Below are 24,354 nucleotides of genomic sequence, written 5' to 3'. Positions count from 1 at the left end.
TGTCTCTACTTTAAAGAGTCCTCTCCTGCTGATGTTCAGGCGTGTATCAGTATGTAGTGTCTCTACTTTAAAGAGTCCTCTCCTGCTGATGTTCAGGTGTATATCAGTATGTAGTGTCTCTACTTTAAAGAGTCCTCTCCTGCTGATGTTCAGGTGTATATCAGTATGTAGTGTCTCTACTTTAAAGAGTCCTCTCCTGCTGATGTTCAGGTGTATATCAGTATGTAGTGTCTCTACTTTAAAGAGTCCTCTCCTGCTGATGTTCAGGTGTATATCAGTATGTAGTGTCTCTACTTTAAAGAGTCCTCTCCTGCTGATGTTCAGGTGTATATCAGTATGTAGTGTCTCTACTTTAAAGAGTCCTCTCCTGCTGATGTTCAGGTGTATATCAGTATGTAGTGTCTCTACTTTAAAGAGTCCTCTCCGGCTGATGTTCAGGTGTATATCAGTGTGTAGTGTCTCTACTTTAAAGAGTCCTCTCCTGCTGATGTTCAGGTGTATATCAGTATGTAGTGTCTCTACTTTAAAGAGTCCTCTCCGGCTGATGTTCAGGTGTATATCAGTGTGTAGTGTCTCTACTTTAAAGAGTCCTCTCCTGCTGATGTTCAGGTGTATATCAGTATGTAGTGTCTCTACTTTAAAGAGTCCTCTCCTGCTGATGTTCAGGTGTGTATCAGTATGTAGTGTCTCTACTTTAAAGAGTCCTCTCCTGCTGATGTTCAGGTGTATATCAGTATGTAGTGTCTCTACTTTAAAAGAGTCCTCTCCTGCTGATGTTCAGGTGTATAACAGTATGTAGTGTCTCTACTTTAAAGAGTCCTCTCCTGCTGATGTTCAGGTGTATATCAGTACTGTATGTAGTGTCTCCACTTTAAAGAGTCCTCTCCTGCTGATGTTCAGGTGTATAACAGTATGTAGTGTCTCTACTTTAAAGAGTCCTCTCCTGCTGATGTTCAGGTGTATATCAGTATTGTATGTAGTGTCTCTACTTTAAAGAGTCCTCTCCTGCTGATGTTCAGGTGTATATCAGTACTGTATGTAGTGTCTCTACTTTAAAGAGTCCTCTCCTGCTGATGTTCAGGTGTATATCAGTATGTAGTGTCTCTACTTTAAAGAGTCCTCTCCTGCTGATGTTCAGTTGTATATCAGTATGTAGTGTCTCTACTTTAAAGAGTCCTCTCCTGCTGATGTTCAGGTGTATATCAGTACTGTATGTAGTGTCTCCACTTTAAAGAGTCCTCTCCTGCTGATGTTCAGGTGTATAACAGTATGTAGTGTCTCTACTTTAAAGAGTCCTCTCCTGCTGATGTTCAGGTGTATAACAGTATGTAGTGTCTCTACTTTAAAGAGTCCTCTCCTGCTGATGTTCAGGTGTATATCAGTACTGTATATAGTGTCTCTACTTTAAAGAGTCCTCTCCTGCTGATGTTCAGGTGTATATCAGTACTGTATGTAGTGTCTCTACTTTAAAGAGTCCTCTCCTGCTGATGTTCAGGTGTATATCAGTATGTAGTGTCTCTACTTTAAAGAGTCATCTCCTGCTGATGTTCAGGTGTATATCAGTATGTAGTGTCTCTACTTTAAAGAGTCCTCTCCTGCTGATGTTCAGGTGTATATCAGTATGTAGTGTCTCTACTTTAAAGAGTTCTCTCCTGCTGATGTTCAGGTGTATATCAGTATGTAGTGTCTCTACTTTAAAGAGTCCTCTCCTGCTGATGTTCAGGCGTGTATCAGTATGTAGTGTCTCTACTTTAAAGAGTCCTCTCCTGCTGATGTTCAGGTGTATATCAGTATGTAGTGTCTCTACTTTAAAGAGTCCTCTCCTGCTGATGTTCAGGTGTATATCAGTATGTAGTGTCTCTACTTTAAAGAGTCCTCTCCTGCTGATGTTCAGGTGTATGTCAGTATGTAGTGTCTCTACTTTAAAGAGTCCTCTTCTGCTGATGTTCAGGTGTTTATCAGTATGTAGTGTCTCTACTTTAAAGAGTCCTCTCCTGCTGATGTTCAGGTGTATATCAGTATGTAGTGTCTCTACTTTAAAGAGTCCTCTCCTGCTGATGTTCAGGCGTGTATCAGTATGTAGTGTCTCTACTTTAAAGAGTCCTCTCCTGCTGATGTTCAGGTGTATATCAGTATGTAGTGTCTCTACTTTAAAGAGTCCTCTCCTGCTGATGTTCAGGTGTATATCAGTATGTAGTGTCTCTACTTTAAAGAGTCCTCTCCTGCTGATGTTCAGGTGTATATCAGTATGTAGTGTCTCTACTTTAAAGAGTCCTCTCCTGCTGATGTTCAGGTGTATATCAGTATGTAGTGTCTCTACTTTAAAGAGTCCTCTCCTGCTGATGTTCAGGTGTATATCAGTATGTAGTGTCTCTACTTTAAAGAGTCCTCTCCTGCTGATGTTCAGGTGTATATCAGTATGTAGTGTCTCTACTTTAAAGAGTCCTCTCCGGCTGATGTTCAGGTGTATATCAGTGTGTAGTGTCTCTACTTTAAAGAGTCCTCTCCTGCTGATGTTCAGGTGTATATCAGTATGTAGTGTCTCTACTTTAAAGAGTCCTCTCCGGCTGATGTTCAGGTGTATATCAGTATGTAGTGTCTCTACTTTAAAGAGTCCTCTCCTGCTGATGTTCAGGTGTATATCAGTATGTAGTGTCTCTACTGTCTCCATGCTCTTATTTCTGCTGCTTTAACACCTGAGTTTAACAAAGGTTTATTCTAAGTTTTTTTTCTATTATAAGGTAGTTAAACTGGCCTTATCTCCATCGTGACTCCAGCATAATGGGACTTAATAGCCCTTTAAAGTGTGGATCTGTATGCTGCTTTCATGGCTTTGAAGAGATAAAAGCAGAGCCGCCAGACCTTTACACCATCACACACACACACACACACACACACACACACACTGAAGGTCACCTCACATGAACTAACATCAAACACCCAACGACACATTTCCCTTCAAACTCAGAGATATAATAGATAGATATATGCTGGTGTAACAGCTGTGTCCATGTTTCTATGCAATACACACACACACACACACACACACACACACACACACACACACACACACACACACACACACACACACACACACACACACACACACACACACACACACACACACACACACACACACACACACACACACACACACACACCACACACACACACACACACACACACACACACACACACACACACACACACACACACACACACACACACACACACACACCACAGAAGGAAGAGACATGCACACACACAGAGATAATCTGTTCAATTTTGTCGGATGTGTAACAGCGACACGTTCATCAGAGTTATTATATGAAAGGTTTTTCTATCCGTGCGCTCGTAGTAGTAGTATAAGAAATTAATGTAAATGTAAGTGGAAATCTCCCTTGGTAGAGAATTGTATTCCATATTTTTTTATGTAGTTGCATTTGACTTAATATTTCTTTTTTTCCTTTAATTTAATTTAGTTTCTCTACTTTTAAGAGATTGATAGTTAAATAAATTACACCTTTTTCCACATTACCCATTAACTACTTAAGCTTATAAATCCATTATGTGAGCGCTAATGAAAAGCTGCTTTCAGGTACAGACCAGCTTTTAATTTCAATAATGTTCACACTGTCCTCAAAGTGTCTGACATCCCGTTGGGAGATGTCAAAGCTTCATAATGTTTTTCATGGATCCTGTGAGTGTTTTAGATCCTTGTTGTTGTGAACTTGTGTTGCTTTTGGAGAGCTTAATTAGACGGCCTGATGTGTTGATTGTTCATCAACCAAGGAACATTAAAATGTACCCACCTGTTTCTAACATAAGCCAGGTCCAAACAAAGCCAAATAAAAGGGTTGATATGCAATATTTTTCAACTGTCAAATCCCATTGAAACAACACTGAACATATCTGATTATTGAAGGACTGTGTTTGTATTAACCTGTTAAGCCCCAAAGCCCCCGTCGGCGGGTCTTTTTTTTTTATTCACAAAAAAAAAAAAAAAAAAAGTTTTATTTAAAAAAAAATTCTTTGGATGAAATGAATACCTATGGTGATAATTCAATGTACTACATCATTTTTATAGTCTGGTACCTGAAAAAGGTCAAATGGCACTGATGGAACCAGATGTACCCAAATGTGCCGAAAGCTTATTCCGCCTGGAACTTTTTTTGCTAAACCTCTCTAAAAAGGTCAAATTTCACTTGTTTTGCCTCAATCTTGATACAGGGTACTTATTATATGTTATAATTTGGATTCCTAAAGCTTTTAGTCTACCATCCCATCATTCAAGGGTGGTTTTCACTATAAGTAATGTTTTTTCTTTAGGCGGAGGTAAGAATTTACCTTTTTTTTACTATGTTCCATCTGAATTTACTCTGACTGAGAAAAATCTATATTGATTCTGACACTTCTACACCGAACTCACAGATGTAACCTTGCTTTGATAAAATAAATTATTCATATAACCCTTTTAGAAGTGAAGTTGTAGTCATTTGTTTTGGGCATGTCATTTTCGAGCCTGAAACCTGAAAAACAGGCTCGGGGCTTAACAGGTTAAACCCTGATATCTTCCCAAAGAGATTCATCGTCGTCCAATTGGCACTACAATATATATCATGTAAATTGCAATATGCAAAGTGGTGTATTAGTATAAATCAAATGCTGAATGGCAACGTTTGAAAGGGTTTGTCTGCTGTTGGTGAAACAGTCTGTAAGCATGTGTTTCCTGACAGGAAGTAGGAGAGGGAATGATGAAGTGAGGCGGACATGTTACTACTTCTGATGCTTAACTGTATCAGTGTGAGAGATACAATCATCAGCAGACAGAGAACAAGACTCCTGTGTCTCAGAGATTACAGAAAACAAATCAAAGAAAGACGTTCTGCAGGAATATGAGGAAGAGGAAAAGTGGGGAAATGATGTTGGACGTGAAAACTAAAGGAGGGACGACGAGATATCAGAAAAAGAAATGGTGAATAAATGGAGGTAACTCAAGGAACACGCAGGGAGGATGAGAAGGAGGATGGTGAGGAGAGGGGAGGGTAATAAGGAAAGGGATTAGGAAAGGAAAGCAGAAGGAGAAAGAGGTGAGAGGAGAATAATGGAAATGGAGGATGAGGAGGAGAGTGGAGGAAAAGCAGAGGAAAGGATGAGATAGGAAGAGAGGGAAGGAAAGGGATTAAGATTATTAATGGAAATGAAATTAGAGAGAAGGAGAGTTTATAACAGAGGAGGAAAGGGAAGGGAAGGATGGAAAAGTGGGACGTAGAAAAGGAAGGATAGAGGGGAAAGGAGGAGGAAGAGGAAAGTAGAAAATGGCATCCAAGTGCAATCAGAGGAAATGGAAAAAAGAAGGGAAATGGAAATGAAAGGAGAGTGAAAGAGCTCTCAAAGAGTCATTATTGATGCTTTATTCTGAAGGCATCTTTGGGCACAAGCTAGTAGGGTTAGCATGCTGGCGTATCGTAAACACGTGGATAATGTCGGTCGGATTCTCAAAAGCACCGCAGTCTCTTTTCCTAAGTCCTTTTGAAAAGACGATAAGAGCTGATTTCAAGCTTCCACATTTCCGTTTAAAGTCTTAAAACTGCTATTACTTTGCATTGCGTCGCCAGCTTTATCAACCTTTACTTTACAAAGAAACTGTTTCTTAGGCTTTTAAATTAACTGGTATTAAAGATCCCCTATTATATATTTCTAGCATAATAGGTGAGCTTTAAGTTATAACAGTTTTTATCTATAATGCTGCTAGTGCTCAACCAAAAGAAGTAAGACATAAGCATTTAAACCGTAAGAGGGAGAAGTTAAATAGTCTCTTGGACAGGTTGAGAATCTCTGTAGTTTAAACACTCTTTGAGAATATCCGACACATAGGAATAAAAAGTTGTCTTTAAGTGTTCAAATCCACACTTCCCAGCAGACACTTTCACACACACTCATCGAGCGACAGACCTCATAATTGAATCTGTCAAACAAGTCGTGTTCGTCCAGTTCTCAGCACTGGGAGGGACGGGAGCATCACGACGTGTCTCTGTATTGAACGAACACTTGGCATCCCTTAGCATCCGACCACAGACACATCACTGTCACATTGTTCATCGCTCTAAAAACATGTTAATCTGCGATCTGGAGGGAGGGGGGCATGATGGGAAAAAGCAGGAAAATCCACCAACAATACATACGGGTTTCCATGAGAGACTGGCAGGCTGTGGGCATGTTTGTCAGAGATTACAGGGAACAAGAGGAGGATGTTAAATCACACGGACTCACATTGTCTGTTCTGAGCTTCTTGGCGGGGCAGCCTCCATCCACAGGATGTAGCATGTAGTACAGACGCACTTTGTTGGCGTGTTTCCGACTCTGAGGGGGAGAAAAAGGGACAAAAGTTAGAAATAAACAAATGATTTGACATGTTGTTGTGTTAGCGATAAGGTGGTCAGGGAAAATGTATTTCTGAATGTTAGCATCTCCCATGTCAAAATGCTAATGGGATTTTACAGTCGGATTTTGGATTATGCAGAAAATCTCAACAAACAAGCTTTAATGGCAATGAGGAGTCCTCTCAATCGCCAGGAGTAAAAAGCTTAACCGATAAGCTAAAGGAGGCTAATGTTGGGCTATAATGGAACTACAGCACGGTCACATGACTTCACGTCACCACCGCTAAGCTAAAGGTGGCTAATGTTGGGCTATAAAGGAACTACAGGAAGGTCACATGACTTCACGTCACCACCGCTAAGCTAAAGGAGGCTAATGTTGGGCTATAAAGGAACTACAGGAAGGTCACATGACTTCACATCACCACCGCTAAGCTAAAGGAGGCTAATGTTGGGCTATAAAGGAACTACAGCACGGTCACATGACTTCACCTCACCACCGCTAAGCTAAAGGTGGCTAATGTTGGGCTATAAAGGAACTACAGCACGGTCACATGACTTCACCTCACCACCGCTAAGCTAAAGGCGGCTAATGTTGGGCTATAAAGGAACTACAGCACGGTCACATGACTTCACGTCACCACCGCTAAGCTAAAGGAGGCTAATGTTGGGCGTGATGACGTTTAGTCGTCTAATTTAGACACTTGTTAGCAACCTCCGTTTCTAAATCCACCAGTGGGGTATTAACTGATGTGTTTTATGAAGTAGAACAAAAACTGTTAACCACAGACCTTATTTTAGGAAAACAACCAAAAACACATTCAGAAAACCACTGACCTCCAGACCAGAGGACAGGAAGTGCTGAAATTATGACTAATTTCTGTGTTTTTGGGTCCCAAAAGAGGAGGTTTCATTTAAAATAAGAAAGGTCTGAGGCTCTGTTCTGGTAAAGAGATAGAAAGCCTTTAATCAGATGGATTTCATGTTCGAATAAAACTGAGTTGCTGCACAAACAGCTTTCTGCAGGGGGTGAAATGATTAAAGGCTTTTTCACTTTTGGCCAGAGGAGTAGATAATATTGAACCAGCAATGAATTTTAAAACACCTTTTTACAATGCATTGCCTTTGTCTAATGTGCAAAACACTGCCCGTGTTATAAGTAAATGATTGCTGTTTTGGGGATAATCAGGTTAGATCGTCAACGTTGGAAATAATGAACACAAAAATAACATTAAGACACTTTTCTGAACAATATAAGAGGATATTATTAAGCTTTGTAAAGCAGCTATTATGGATTTTCTTGTAACAAATGACAATGTGAAAGAGTGTTGATGAATCTTATCGAGTATTATCTCATGAATCTGTGTCCAGTTCGGCTTTACAGAGACTTACTTTCAGTTTAATCAGATTTGTAGCTGTCCCGCCCACAGATAATGCAACTTTTTTCTTTGGAAATACTGTAAAAAAGCCACTGTTCACCATATGCTCATCCTCACAGAGCAGAAAGACACAATTAGGAGGATAACTGGGATCATAGTGGAGGGTTTAACACATCAAGAGACAAATACTCTGTCCTTTAAGAGTCCGTAGAGACCCCAGGTGTCTCGTATCTTCTAGGAGTCTTATTTTCACGGCCAAAAGAAGCATTTATTGTGTGTTGAATGTCAACTTATATGAGGTTTTGCCATCACAAAATGCATGCTGATTAGTATTCTCTCAACAAAACACCATCATAGATTTTCACCTATTGATGTCCGCTGATTGCTCTGTGCATTTCCTGCCTCTTCCAATAATGTTTTTTAATGATCTGACTCCCATTTCTTCCAGGTAGAAGTCCCATTAACAACAAGAGAAGACCATTTAACGAAGCTTTCCTCCAAAGATCAGAATCAGAGGGGAAATTGACATTGTTATACATGAGAGTAACACATGCATCACTTCTGGGCAAAAATTACGGCTCCGCCCACTTCTGGGGGAAAACAACGCTGTCATTTGAATGGCGGTCCACACAAATTCTGAAGTTTTTGCCAATCCGATCAGAAATGTAAGAAAACCGTGGATTTTTGGATCTTCAAGGAGCCCGATTACGATGGCCAGACAAGCAAACAATTACATGAAATCATTGGAAATTGACGATCGGGCTCGATATATGGTTAAATATAGCAGTAGGCGATCGATGTCCATAGATGAGAGTAGGGCTGTGCAATTAATCGTATTTTAATCTCGATTACGATTTTGGCTTGCAACGATTACGAAAACAACGTAATCGAAATAAAACGATTATTATTTTTATAAAAAAAAAAAAAAAAATGTAATTATTATTTTTTTAAATATTTTTTTTAATTGTTTTTTCAGTTGAATTATACTTTAAGTTCAGGGTAATCAACTGTTAAAAACATACTGTTCCAATTTTATTTTACAATAAATGGATGTTTTCAAAGTAAATGGATAATCGTTTTTTAATAATCGTGATATCAATTATTGACCAAAATAATCGTGATTATGATTTTTTCCATAATCGCACAGCCCTAGATGAGAGTAACATCTACGTCACTTCCGGGCGAAAATTACGGCCCCGCCCACTTTTGGGGGAAACAACGCTGTCATTTGAATGGCGATCGAGCCTGAAGCCACAGAGCTCTTCTTTGTCCTTTCTTCTTAGAGGAAGTTCAGAAACACTGAACTCTGGATTTGTTTTTATGTTTGAGGTGCAATAAACGACACAGCAGCGTTTTGGCATGATAACACAATTATTTTCCACCTCGCTCATGAGAGTAACAGCTGGCGAAATGACCGCCTGGCCTACTGATTTTAATTTAACCATATATCGAGCCCGATCGTCGATTTCGGGCTCTTTGAAGATCCAAAAATCCACGGTTTTCAAAAATGTCTGATCGGATAGTTAAAAACTTCAGAATGTGTATTGACCGCCATTCAAATGACAGCGTTGTTTTCCCCCAAAAGTGAGCGGGGCCGTAATTTTCGCCCGGAAGTGACGTAGGTGTAGATGAGGAGAGCATTAAGGACACACTTGGTACACTTATTTAATGGCATTTATTTTAATCCATTATCTGTCTCTTTGTTGCTTTTTTCAGTGTCTTTTTGGCTGTTTTTTGGCTTATTGTGGTCGTTGTGCATCCGTTTGTTGTTGTTTTGTGTGTCTTAGTGTACGTGTTGAGCTCTGTTTGGTCCTTCTGCATATTATTTAAGGCATTTTCTGTTTCTTTATGATTGTGATGTGTCTGGTGGTCGTTTTGCATCCTTTTTTAGTTGTTTTGCGTCCCTTTGTTAAAGGCATTATACACTTACATTTCCCTTTTTAGTTGTGTTGTGTCTCTTTATGGTCTTTATGTGTGTATTTGGTTATTCTCTGTCTTTTTGCTGGTTGTTTTGCATCTGTTTGGTATTGTTTTGTGTCTGTTAACGGTTGTTTTGCGTGTTTTTGTTGAAGTTTTGAGTCTCTTCTTGGTCTGTTTGTGTCTGTGTTTGGTTGGTTTTTGTGTTTTGCATGTCTTAGTAGAAAGTTCCGGTCTCTTTGGGGTCTTTTTGACAGACACAGGCTCCGTCAATGCCTTGATCTTAGTAAGGTATTTGTAAATAAGGACACAGGTATCTTGTTATACTTATTTAATTAAAACTGCTTTGATTAACTCTGTGTCTTTAAAAATAATATGTTTCGCGTAAACTTCTAGGAGTATTTCTTTAAAACAATTAGCTCGACAGGAACAAAGCATACTCCGCCTTTGTGTTGTTACTTTTCGGTAAAATTAAGAGGTTATTTAGATATTTTATAACCAAATGAAAATAACACGCTCATTACAGCAGAGACATTTCAAACTCTGTATCAACAGGGACGAAATATGAGCGAGTAAACATCCAGAAGAAAACGTGCAACAGGCAGCTTTTTTATGCTGCTAAAAATACAACATATTTTCCGCCACAGGATGACGGTTAATAATGTGGTTTTAATGCTTTTCCACATTCACAGAGCACATGAACAACAGTTTAACATCTTCTCCTGTGAGGTCGCTGCCACAGAGGCGCCGTTAACACAGGATGAGCTTCCATTACCTCCCAAATTATATCAGAGTATATTTCACCTGCTGTCAAGCGCCCTCGAGGCATTTGGTGTTATGCCACCCTGAAGAGCTTCCACACGCTGAGGGATCATCACTGTTTCTGCAGAGCAAACACTTCCTGCTGCAGATATCCTCCTCTCTGCATCAGGGCTAGATCTTAATACGTTTCAATGTATACTTATTTAGATAAATGAAATAACCGTTTTTGGTAACACTTCATATTAAAGGTCACCTATCATGCTATTTTTAGGCAATAGCATAGGTCTCAGATATATACAAATATATAAAAAACATGTCTATGAAGTGTTTTGCTCAAAATACCAAACAGATCACCCATTCTAGCCATGCCTCATATCCCTCTATTTCACTTCCTGTTTCAAAAGTGCTGATTTGGGGTATAAAGCTTTACCAAAATTGCTAAAAAATTAAAAAGAGGGGGCGGAGCTCATGCGGGACCCGGCTGCTACTGTCTAAACTAAATACTGCCGTGATGAAACGCCATATCATGGATTATCAAGGATCATTTCTGAAACAGTATGGAGCTCAAAGGCTTAACGTAATATACGTCCAAAACAGTCGGGCATTGTTTCTGATAGCAACGTTTCTGATAGGGCCGTGGGTCCACATTTCAGATATTACGTCATATCGGACGCAAATCTGGATCAGCTCAGTTGTTCCCCGTTTTTAGAGATTTGGGTACGGAGGAAAAGAGAGAGGGTTTTATTTTCTGATGCTGCGTGAGTTCCCTGACACACCGGGGACACATCTTGATGTAGAAAAGACATCAAAAAGTGCATTTTGCATGATAGGTCCCCTTTACTTATCACCATCAACTAGTTGTTAATTAACATATTAGAGTCAAACGACTAGCTTATTTGTTATGAACAAGTTTTTAGTTATTTAGACTTAATTAACACTTATAGTTTCACGTCTTGTTACATAAGAATAGATCATATCTGTTAAGTGTTATTATGGGAGAATTACTATTCTTGTGGTACTGCTCCCTTATTAGGCCCATATTGAGCAGATTAAGACTCATGTCCAACAACTTCCTTACTTACAATCAATCAGCACTAATGAGAGGGTTATTGAGGAAAACCTCTCAACTAATGGCTTATTACTTGTAGAATATGGTCATGTAGAATAAGGCATTAATAAGTGTTTTATAATGACTAATAAAGAGCCAATATACTGATAATATCCTGAAGGAAATTGTTGAGAGTTACAAAAACACAATAAACACAGCAGCATAATAATACAACTGTAAACTAACAGTGCAGTAAAAAGAGCAATTCAATATCTACAGGAAACACAGACGAGAGAGTTAAGGTCGCATATTGGAAAGTTACGGTGGTTTTTGGGAGAGTTAAGGTGGTTTTTGGAGAGTTAAGGTATTTTTTGGGGGAGTTAAGGTGTTATTTCAGAGAGTCGAGATAAGATAGGACTTTATTCATCCCGAAGGAAATTGTTGTGCCAGAGTTTCAAAGATAAAATAAACACAGCAGCATAATAATAAAACTGTACACTAACAGCGCAGTAAAAAGAGCAATTAAATATCTACAGGAAACAGACGGTGACATAATTATTGTAAATATTCATCATGAGCTGATTGAAATGTTACTTTTGATGAAATATCTCGACAACTATTGGATGTTTTGCCATGAAATTAATGTTTGTATCCACATTATTCCATCCAGAATCAAATGCGTTCATAGTACTAACACAACAGGGATTTAATTAGTAGAGAACACAGTGTTATTGGAGAACAGGCCGTACTAAATCCTGCTTCTCCTCACACCTCCTGGGCGTATGACCAAACGCCTGTAAAACCATGACTCATCATCGCAGCTGTACTTCGTGTTCGCTGCTAATTTGCAAACCTTTAGAGTTTACAGTTAAACGTTCTTTATTTAGCATTTAGCTCAGAGCACCCAGAGTCCTGTTGAAACCTATTTACAGCTGCTATAAAAGCACATGTGATCTGGTGTCCGTTTGTAATGGTTTTACATTCATTCACGGTTGTTCTGCATGTCTTTGTAGACATTTTGCGTCTCTTCGTGGCCTTTTTACGTGTCTTTTTGCATCTGTTTGTTGTTGCTTTGTGTGTCTTAGTGCACGTGTTGAGCCTCTTTTTGGTCCTTTTGCATCTCTTTTATTACATTTTCTGTCTCTTTGTGTCTTTCTTCTGTCTCTTTTTGATTGTGACGTGTCTAGTGGTAATTTTGTATCCTTTTCTAGTTGTATTGCGTCTCTTTATTAAAAGGCATTTTGCACTCAAGTTTCCATTTTCTTCTCTTTTTAGTAGTGTTAATGTGTCTATTTTGTTATTGTTTGTCTTTTATGGTTGTTTCCATCTGTTTGGTATTGTTACGTCTCTGTCAACGGTTGTTTTGCTCGTCTTTGAGTCTCTTCTGGGTCTTTTTGTGTCTTTAATTGGTCGTTTTTTGGTATTTTGTGGTTGTTTTGCGTTCCTTTCTAGTTGTTTTGCGTGTCTTAGTAGAAAATGCCGGTCTCTTTGGGGTCTTTTTGACAGGCACAGACAGGCATGGAGCACAGACAAGGCATGGAGCAGCAGGCATGGAGCAAAGACAGGCATGGAGCACAGACAGGCATGGAGCACAGACAGGCATGGAGCACAGACAGGCATGGAGCACAGACAGGCATGGAGCACAGACAGGCATGGAGCACAGACAGGCATGGAGCACAGACAGGTATGGAGCACAGACAGGCATGGAGCACAGACAGGCATGGAGCACAGACAGGCATGGAGCACAGACAGGCATGGAGCACAGACAGGCATGGAGCACAGACAGGTATGGAGCACAGACAGGCATGGAGCACAGACAGGCATGGAGCACAGACAGGCATGGAGCACAGACAGGTATGGAGCACAGACAGGCATGGAGCACAGACAGGTATGGAGCACAGACTCAACATTGCGAGAGGAAATGGGGAAAAAAGCGAAGCATCACCAGTAAACGGTGATGACGCAGAAACACAAGAAGACACATGTTTACTGAGACTCTGACAGATGGAGGACCCTCACTCCTGATCCACCAGAGAGGGCACAGTACACACATCCTTTACTCGAGTAGAAGTACAGATACTCGTGTTTAAAAATGAAAAAGTACTGACTAAACTTCTTTACTCAAGTCAAAGTAAAGAGGCTTTGAAATGTACTTCAGTAAAAAGTACCCATAACTAGCAGCTGTTTTAAAGAGTACCTGACCTCCCTTTATATTAATAGAACAATAATGTCATTGTTAGCTAATGAATGTTTCCATGCTGAACAACGGCAACATGACAACGTTTTCATTGGTCCCTCTTCTTTAGAGAAGACCAGGAAATGATGGATACACGGATCATGTTCAAATCAATAGGCACGCAATGACTCTAAATAATAATGATCACGCCACCAAACACACATTCAAACTAAAGGAACCAGCCTGTTTGGGAAATGTGAGAAGTAGAAAGTACAGGTATTTGTGTTCAACATGTAAGAAGTAGAAAGTACAGGTATTTGTGTTCAACATGTAAGAAGTAGAAAGTACAGGTATTTGGGTTCAACATGTAAGAAGTAGAAAGTACAGGTATTTGTGTTCAACATGTAAGAAGTAGAAAGTACAGGTATTTGTGTTCAACATGTAAGAAGTAGAAAGTACAGGTATTTGGGTTCAACATGTAAGAAGTAGAAAGTACAGGTATTTGTGTTCAACATGTAAGAAGTAGAAAGTACAGGTATTTGTGTTCAACATGTAAGAAGTAGAAAGTACAGGTATTTGTGTTCAACATGTAAGAAGTAGAAAGTACAGGTATTTGTGTTCAACATGTAAGAAGTAGAAAGTACAGGTATTTGGGTTCAACATGTGAGAAGTAGAAAGTACAGGTATTTGGGTTCAACATGTAAGAAGTAGAAAGTACAGGTATTTGTGATATATAAAAAACATGTCTATGAAGTGTTTTGCTCAAAATACCAAACAGATCACCCATGCCTCATATCCCTCTATTTCACTTCCTGTTTCAAAAGTGCTGATTTGGGGTATAAAGCTTTACAAAAATTGCTAAAAAAAAAAGGAGGGGTCTGAGCTCATGCGGGACCCGGCAGCTACTGTCTAAACTAAATGCTGCCGTGATGAAACGCCATATCATGGATTATCAAGGATTCTTTCTGAAACAGTATGGAGCTCAAAGGCTTTCTCTCTTGCCGGTTATACCACAAGGTGAGTTCCTTTTTATTTCCTGCTTCTTCACACACATGCTCTCCAGTACAGGTTAGCTCTGAGTGTTAGCGATGCTAATGTAAACACCGACCATATTACGTCCAAAACAGTCGGGCATTGTTTCTGATAGCAGCGTTTCTGATAGGGCCGCGGGTCCACATTTCAGATATTACGTCATATCGGACGCACATGTTTATGTATAAAAGACATCAAAAAGTGCATTTTGCATGATAGGTCCCCTTCACTTATCACCATCAACTAGTTGTTAATTAACATATTAAAGTCAAACTACTAGCTTATTTGTTATGAACAAGTTTTTAGTTATTAAGACTTAATTAACACTTATAGTTTCACGTCTTGTTCCATAAGAATAGATCATATCTGTTAAGTGTTATTATGGGAGAATTACTATTCTTGTGGTACTGCTGCCTTATTAGGCCCATATTGAGCAGATTAAGACTCATGTCCAACAACTTCCTTACTTACAATCAATCAGCACTAATGAGAGGGTTATTGAGGAAAACCTCTCAACTCATGGCTTATTACTTGTAGAATATGGTCATGTAGAATAAGGCATTAATAAGTGTTTTATAATGACTAATAAAGAGCCAATATACTGATAATATGCATGTTAATTAACAACTAGTTGATGGTGAATATGTGTACCTTAATATAAAGTGCATATTTATATCAATAAGGCAAGTCAAGTTTATGTATACAGCACCTTTCAACACAAGGCGATTCAAAGTGCTTTACAAAAATGAAAGACATTAAGAAACATATTATAAAATGGCATTTAAAAACACTAATTTACAAGCAAAGATAATAAAACATGAGTAACACAGATGAATAAAAGTTACAGTGCAGTGTGAGATGTGAATAGTTCAATAACTCGCACCCTGTTACCTTCAAGAACTCAGGGTATCTCTGGGTAACTGATAAACAAACCAAATAATATAAACAGTCGTACCATGAGATCTTGAATGTAACACTGCATGTTAAAAAAATCTATTTTAAAGGGTTAAGTATTCCTTTAAATTAGGGAACTCAAGATGAAGCATACTGACTTTTCTTAAAGCAACATGAGCTGATGGAAATGTGTCATTTTTGAGGAAATATCTCGACAACTATTGGATGTTTTGTCATGAAATTAATGTTTGCATCCATATATTTCCGTCTAAAATCAAATGATATCTACAAAAGTGAGTGTAAAGGGTTCAAAACAGGGATTAAGATCAGAGAGATGAGATAAGATAGGACTTTATTTATCCTGAAGGAAATTGTTGAGAGTTACAAAAACACAATAAACACAGCAGCATAATAATACAACTGTAAACTAACAGTGCAGTAAAAAGAGCAATTCAATATCTACAGGAAACACAGACGGTGAGAGAGTTAAGGTCGCATATTGGAAAGTTAAGGTGGTTTTTGGAGAGTCAAGGTGGTATTTTGGAGAGTTAAGGTGGTATTTTGGAGAATTAAGGTGGTATTTTGGAGAGTTATGTTGGTATTTTGGAAAATAAAAGTGGTATTTTGGAGAATTAAGGTGGTATTTTGGAGAATTAAGTTGGCATTTTGGAGAGTTAAGGTGGTATTTTGGATCATTAAGGTTTTTTTCTAGAGTTAAGGTGGTATTTTGGAGAGTTAAGGTGGTATTATTGGGAGAGTAAAAGGCGGTATTTTGGAGAGTTAAGGTGTTTTTTTTGGAGAGTTATGTTTGGTATTTTGGAAAATAAAAGTGGTATTTTTGGAGAATTACAGTTGGCATTTTGGAGAGTTAAGGTGGTATCTTGGGAAAGTTAAGGTGGTTTTTGGAGAATAAAGGTGGTATTTTGGAGTTATGTTGGTATTTTGGAGAATAAAAGTTATATTTTGGTGAGTTAAGATGGTATTTTGGATCGTTAAGGTTTTTTTCTAGAGATAAGGTGGTATTTTGGAGAGTTAAGGTGTTTTTTGGAGAGTTAAGGTGTTTTTTTGGAGAGTTGAGGTAGTATTTTGGAGAGTTAAGGTGGTATTTTGGAGAGTTAAGGTGGTATTTTGGAGAGTTAAGGTATTTTTTGAGGAGTTAAGGTGTTATTTCAGAGAGTCAAGATAAGATAGGACTTTATTCATCCCGAAGGAAATTGTTGTGCCAGAGTTACAAAGATAAAATAAACACAGCAGCATAATAATAAAACTGTACACTAACAGCGCAGTAAAAAGAGCAATTAATATCTACAGGGAAACAAACGGTGACATAATTATTGTAAATATTCATCATGAGCTGATTGAAATGTTACTTTTGATGAAATATCTCGACAACTATTGGATGTTTTGCCATGAAATTAATGTTTGTATCCACATTATTCCGTCCAGAATCAAATGCGTTCATAGTACTAACACAACAGGGATTTAATTAGTAGAGAACACAGTGTTATTGGAGAACAGGCCGTACTAAATCCTGCTTCTCCTCACACCTCCTGGGCATATGACCAACGCCTGTAAAACCATGACTCATCATCGCAGCTGTACTTCGTGTTCGCTGCTAATTTGCAAACCTTTAGAGTTTACAGTTAAACGTTCTTTATTTAGCATTTAGCTCAGAGCACCCAGAGTCCTGTTGAAACCTATTTACAGCTGCTATAAAAGCACATGTGATCTGGTGTCCGTTTGTAATGGTTTTACATTCATTCACGGTTGTTCTGCATGTCTTTGTAGACATTTTGCGTCTCTTTGTGGCCTTTTTACGTGTCTTTTTGCATCTGTTTGTTGTTGCTTTGTGTGTCTTAGTGCACGTGTTGAGCCTCTTTTTGGTCCTTTTGCATCTCTTTTATTACATTTTCTGTCTCTTTGTGTCTTTCTTCTGTCTCTTTTTGATTGTGACGTGTCTAGTGGTCATTTTGTATCCTTTTCTAGTTGTATTGCGTCTCTTTATTAAAAGGCATTTTGCACTCAAGTTTCCATTTTCTTCTCTTTTTAGTAGTGTTTATGTGTCTATTTTGTTATTGTTTGTCTTTTTATGGTTGTTTTCCATCTGTTTGGTATTGTTACGTCTCTGTCAACGGTTGTTTTGCTCGTCTTTGAGTCTCTTCTGGGTCTTTTTGTGTCTTTAATTGGTCGTTTTTTGGTATTTTGTGGTTGTTTTGCGTTCCTTTCTAGTTGTTTTGCGTGTCTTAGTAGAAAATGCCGGTCTCTTTGGGGTCTTTTTGACAGGCACAGACAGGCATGGAGCACAGACAGGCATGGAGCACAGACAGGCATGGAGCACAGACAGGCATGGAGCACAGACAGGCATGGAGCACAGACAGGCATGGAGCACAGACAGGCATGGAGCACAGACAGGCATGGAGCACAGACAGGCATGGAGCACAGACAGGCATGGAGCACAGACAGGCATGGAGCACAGACAGGCATGGAGCACAGACAGGCATGGAGCAGAGACAGGCATGGAGCACAGGCTCAACATTGCGAGAGGAAATGGGGAAAAAAGCGAAGCATCACCAGTAAACGGTGATGACGCAGAAACACAAGAAGACATATGTTTACTGAGACTCTGACAGATGGAGGACCCTCACTCCTGATCCACCAGAGAGGGCACAGTACACACATCCTTTACTCGAGTAGAAGTACAGATACTCGTGTTTAAAAATACTCTGGTGAAAGTAGAAGTACTGACTAAACTTCTTTACTCAAGTCAAAGTAAAGAGGGCTTTGAAATGTACTTCAGTAAAAAGTACCCATAACTAGCAGCTGTTTTAAAGAGTACCTGACCTCCCTTTATATTAATAGAACAATAATGTAATTGTTAGCTAATGAATGTTTCCATGCTGAACAACGGCAACATGACAACGTTTTCATTGGTCCCTCTTCTTTAGAGAAGACCAGGAAATGATGGATACACGGATCGTGTTCAAATCAATAGGCACGCAATGACTCTAAATAATAATGATCACGCCACCAAACACACATTCAAACTAAAGGAACCAGCCTGTTTGGGAAATGTGAGAAGTAGAAAGTACAGGTATTTGTGTTCAACATGTAAGAAGTAGAAAGTAAAGGTATTTGTGTTCAACATGTAAGAAGTAGAAAGTAAAGGTATTTGTGTTCAAAATGTAAGAAGTAGAAAGTACAGGTATTTGTGTTCAACATGTAAGAAGTAGAAAGTACAGGTATTTGTGTTCAACATGTAAGAAGTAGAAAGTACAGGTATTTGTGTTCAACATGTAAGAAGTAGAAAGTACAGGTATTTGTGTTCAACATGTAAGAAGTAGAAAGTACAGGTATTTATGTTCAACATGTAAGAAGTAGAAAGTACAGGTATTTGTGTTCAAAATGTAAGAAGTCAAAGTAAAAGGTCGTCAGAAAAATAAGTAGTGGAGTAAAGTACTGATACCAGAAAGATGTACTTACTGTAAGTACAGTAACAAAGTATTTGTACTCCACTACTTCCCCCCCTCTGTGATTCTCACACATGTTCCCGAGCACTCGTTGTGTCTGAGAGGACCCGAGAGCACGCTGACATAATGAGGTTGAAGAGAAATCCATACTGCATTACCTCCACATCAGTGAGCAGTGAGGGGGGGGGGATCATACTCCCACACCACACTGGGAAAACACATGAAACTAAAAACTAGCCTGGTTCCTAAAAAGAGCTTTCTCTGTTATAATGGTCTCTGTTGGGGAAACACTGAATGTACTCCTCCAACATCAGAGTAACATGATAACAAAGGTATCCCAACTGTAGCTGTGTACATGACAGGATGTATGATTACCTAGAAGAGCATCAGGACTGTTTGAGGCATATGATAGCTATGTGATTAACATGATGATTCAGCCTCTATGGAGATAGACATATGACAAGCATGATCATTTCTGACGTGGAGCTAATCTGAAGTAAACATTGAATACTGCTTTCTATTCCTCCATCTTGTGACTGTGTAACTCCCTCTCTTGGATATCAGCATGTGAAGGACACTGTTCAGGAACTAGTTGATGCTCTGTATGTGATGACTACTTCCATTCATAGGTTCATGCTATGAGGCTATGCTCACTCGATGAAAGTCATTGAAAATGCTGAGGACAATCCTTGGGAGCGTTTCTGGACACATGAAGGCAGACAGAGTTCCCCAATTCTTATCAGTTTATAGAGAGAGAGAGCAACACAGCGAAACAGCCAGTTAGTCCAGACACGTCCCATTAGGTTTATATTAATATTTACATTTTACCAATATAACATTCTTAGTAATGTAATTTAGTGTATTTTCCATGGTGATCATTGTCCTCCCTGTGTGTTGACGTAGCATTAGCTTCCGGAACAAACCACTGCATTTGATTTATTCCCACTTGACGTGATGTCCACGCTGCAGAAATGTGTCTACGATACAGAAGTGTGTCAATCACAGCCTTTGAGCGACATGTCAATCAGAATCTAAACTGCTGAGAGGCTGCATGCTAACGAGCCCTGTTGTCCTTGAGGAAAGGACACGACGAAAACATATTTGGTGCAATGAAGGAATGCAAAATAAAGAATAAAGCTGGAAGAACCTTTTGGCTCCAGCTGATTTTAAGACTGTGGGAGGGGGGGGGGGGGGGGGGGGGGGTCGGATCATCTGATCAGATCACAGTGCGGATTAAAGGATGAAGTCAGGATCAATATCTGGAAACAAGAGGGAACATTGTAAACACCACACTGTGCTCAGATGATCACTGGGTCAGGTTTTAACAAGAGATACCAATCACTACATGCTGGATCCCGACCAATCAGAGCAATCTTTTTCTCAAATCGTTTTTTTTGGACAGGTAAGATGTTATTTTGGAGAGTTATGGTGGTTTTTTGGAGAGTTAAGGTGTTTTGTAGAGTTAAGGCGGTATTTTGGAGAGTTATGGTGGTTTTTGGAGAGTTAAGGTGGTATTTTGGAGAATCAAAGTGCTATTTTGGAGAGTTACGGTGGTTTTTGGAGAGTTAAGGTGTTTTTGTAGAGTTAAGGCGGTATTTTGGAGAGTTATGGTGGTTATTGGAGAGTTAAGGTGGTATTTTGGAGAATCAAAGTGGCTATTTTGGAGAGTTTACGGTGGTTTTGGAGAGTTAAGGTGTTTTTGTAGAGTTAAGGCGGTATTTTGGAGAGTTATGGTGGTTATTGGAGAGTTAAGGTGTTTTGTAGAGTTTAGGCGGTATTTTGGAGAGTTATGGTGGTTATTGGAGAGTTAAGGTGGTATTATGGAGAGTTACGGGGTAATTTGGAGAGTTCAGGTGGTATTGGAGAGTAACGGTGGTATTTTGGAGAGTTAAGGGTTTTTTGTAGAGTTAAGGTGGTTTTTGGGACAAACATCAGCCATCATGGACCAGGTGAACTAAAATGACTAGAATAAAACCATTTCTAACAACGGTTACCAGCAGCATGGCTCCAGGAAAGGCTGAATTGTTGTCTATTTGTATTGTTTATCTATTCCACAGCGTTGGAAAGTAGGCCTACAGTCTGTGGAATACTTCTGTGCAATCCAAGATAACGTTAAATGTAAAATATTCATCCAAACCAAGCGTTGTCCTTGCACGTATTTATTTGAAAACAACTCTGTACTGTATGATTGTTTCTGTCATGGTGTTAATTAATTTTCTGATGATAATTCCGAATATGTGCACTTGCATTATTTTTAGATGTGCTCTTTGTGCAGATTTGCTTCTATTACTGTTTGTCATTTCCCTTCACCTTTGAAACACATGTTGGTGGGTGTGTGTGTGTGTGTGTGTGTGTGTGTGTGTGTGTGTGTGTGTGTGTGTGTGTCTTGTCTTTCATGTTTTAATTACACGAGGCGACATAATGCTGAGAGTTAATCCCATTAGCATTAGGAACACAAACAGCTGATCTCACATGTCACATGACGGCTGCTCAAAACTGGTATTTTCAAGCCTTATTAATGGAAAACTTTCCCTATGAGTGCACTTCCTTTAAAGTTGTCGTATGGGATTATCCGTCAGAAAGTGGCATATAAAAATGAATCCAACACCATGGAGCTGCGACGTCACTTTAATGGACAACCGGCGGACATGTCAGCAGGCATTAGTTCTGATACAGCTTATTACTTACATAAAACACTACAAATATCTATAAATATACCTCCCTATCACACAGCTTATGCTAATGTATTGGTTCACATTGACAACAAGGGAGATGCATCACATTGTCCTTACATTTAAATCAGAAGTAATACGCTCTAGTACTTTCAAATCACTGTTCTTGTCACTTTGCATGGATCACATTAATACCTCATAAATATATAATAAACCTCACTTCAGCTGGCTTTACCAACGCAGTCAGTTTCAATCAGGAGATAAATCAGAGTTAAATGTGTAAGGACAGGAACCAACATCAATATTGGCAGTCGCATGTGAATTTACAGCCACCTGATTGCCTAAAGTAGACCTCAGATGAATAATGGATGGATGTGCTCCACATGATAGAGATGGTATCCTTATTATTTTGGGGAATAAAAGTGTTTTTTTTAGTTAAATTGGTATTTTGGAGAGAAGAGATGGTATTTTGGAGAGTTAAGGAGGTATTTTAGAGTTAAGGTGTATTTTGGAGAGTTAAGGAGGTATTTTGGAGAGTTAAGGTGGTATTTTGGTTTGTTAAGGTGGTTTTTGGAGAGTTAAGGTGGTATTTTGGAGAGAAGGTGGTGTTTTGTAGAGTTAAGGAGGTCTTTTAGATTCCGGGTGTATTTTGGAGGTTAGGGTTTTTGGTTTGTTCGTTGGTATTTTGGCGCGTTTCGGTGGTCTTTTGGCGCGCGGTGGTGTTTTGTTGCGGTCCGGTGGTCTTTTGTTTTTGTTCCGGTGGTCTTTTGCGCGTCGCGGTGGTCTTTTTGGTTTGTTCCGGTGGTCTTTTGGAGAGCTGCGGTGGTCTTTTGGAGTTACGGTAGTATTTTGGAGAGTTAAGGTGGTATTTTGGTTTGTTAAGGTGGTATTTTGGAGAGTAGAGGTGGTATTTTGGTCAGTTTTGGTGGTATTTGGAGTTAAGGTGGTTTTATGGAGAGTTAAGGAGGTATTTTTGAGAATTAACTTAGTATTTTGGGGAATACAGTTGGTATTTTGGAGACTAAAGGTAGTATTTTGGAGAGTAAAGGTAGTATTCTGGAGAATTAAGTTATTATTTTAGTGGTTATATGTGTTAAGTGGTGGGTAAAGGTGGAGTTTTGGTGGATGAAGGCGGTATCTCAAAGATTAAGGTGGTAGTTTAATAACCTGCACTTATCCTGCATACGTTTTTTGAACTATGAACTATCCCCATCCTCTCTCTGATCGTAATGACGTCTAATCCTAATTAACTCCTCTCCTGAACCCCATGACGTTTCTCACCCAGGTCAAGGAGGAGAAGCGGTTAGTAAAAGACGTACGACCTGATTTTTTTGGACTACTCGACAGCAAACCTAGACAGCAGGAAGCTGACGGAGCGTTTCCTCCTGGCAGCTCGCAGAAGTAGGCCATTGCTCAACAAAAAACAAAGAGAAACAGGAGAAACAGCTTCCTGTGTCGTCTCCGTCGTGCTTTTACATCCCTATTTGACGGAGTAGCAGAGTAAATATATCATCATTCTGCTGGCTCCACAGAAGATTTTTCACTTCACTGATTTGTCTTTATCTGACAGCTCCTAATATTACATCTCATTCCTGTTCCCCAGAGCTTAGAGGCTTTTGTTCCTCGTTTTCTAAAGATTTAAAGATGACTTTTCATGAAGGAGGGACTGATGGAAACAGTGTGAGCGCCGCAGAGCAAAGAGAGGAGACTGGATTCGGCTTTTCTGTATAAATAACACCTGTCCGTCTCCCTGAATCTACAAAATAACCTCTCATGCATTTCATGGAAAATAAGGATAAGTCCGAAGCATATTCAGATGATGTATTTATTCTTTATTTTAATTAAGTGCATTTATGCGTTCAACCTTATTAACTTAAAGTAATATCATATCACTCTTTGTCATTTCATTTGAACAAGACAAGGTTTTAAAAGACGGTTACTTATGGTGATTTTAGTGTTTCTAAATACATTTATATTCATTAAATAGTTTAACTAAAGAATACATTTCACTTTATGAATTGTGATTTGCGAGAGAGTTTCTGTTTTTTTTGTTTTACTTTGTTTGTCCTGGCCCAGCTCCGTGAATTCTGGTTCAATCGCCTATAGAGTGGTGCGGGAATGAGTCCTAAAACCAGGAAGTGAGTCAGCATTTCTCCACTTCCTGTTCCCTCGTCTCAGAGCCAATGAGATTTCTCCATAGGATTTGGGAAAGTATCTGAACTAAGGTCTGTGATTGAGACACATTGAAGAGACGGGTCACGTTTTGTTCTAGGACATTAAATCCATCAGCAGTGACCCCACTGGTGATTTCTGAAGAGTTGACGTGTCTGAAAAACGATGGTTGTTACCAAGTGGCTGAATAGGACTACAGAAGTCGTGGAGGTCGTTGTACGTCATTACACCGAACACGTAAACACTCCTCTAAGTTAGTTTGCCCTGTTCTGCTTGAAAGCAAGTACCTGCCTCCTGCTAACTGTTCAAACAAACGCTTCAACTCGTTCCATTTAGAATCTGTGTGTTTGAATATGGATCTGAAGTTGGCGTGACGTTGAAGTCGTGCTGCTGGACTCGCCTGTAGCTCCTTTATAGCATCACGTTAGCATTTTGCTTCTGGCCATTAGATTTAT

General features: G+C 39.2%; 1 protein-coding gene across 1 annotated transcript in view; it reads right to left on the bottom strand.

Moving 5' to 3' along the window:
• The window catches only part of zmat4a (zinc finger, matrin-type 4a), a gene marked incomplete at its 3' end in the record, with an annotated part of 149,723 nt that overhangs the window by 79,579 nt on the left and 45,790 nt on the right, over window positions 1–24,354 (bottom strand). The window contains exon 3 of the mRNA XM_034132962.1: window positions 6,274–6,363. Within this exon, the coding sequence (XP_033988853.1) occupies window positions 6,274–6,363 (90 nt within the window). The remainder of the gene's footprint in view (window positions 1–6,273; window positions 6,364–24,354) is intronic.

This window comes from Trematomus bernacchii, unplaced genomic scaffold, assembly GCF_902827165.1.
Source record: "Trematomus bernacchii unplaced genomic scaffold, fTreBer1.1, whole genome shotgun sequence".
Classification (NCBI taxonomy): domain Eukaryota; kingdom Metazoa; phylum Chordata; class Actinopteri; order Perciformes; family Nototheniidae; genus Trematomus; species Trematomus bernacchii.
Note: the sequence above shows the minus strand (reverse complement) of the source record. Positions and strands in the feature narration are given on the sequence as shown.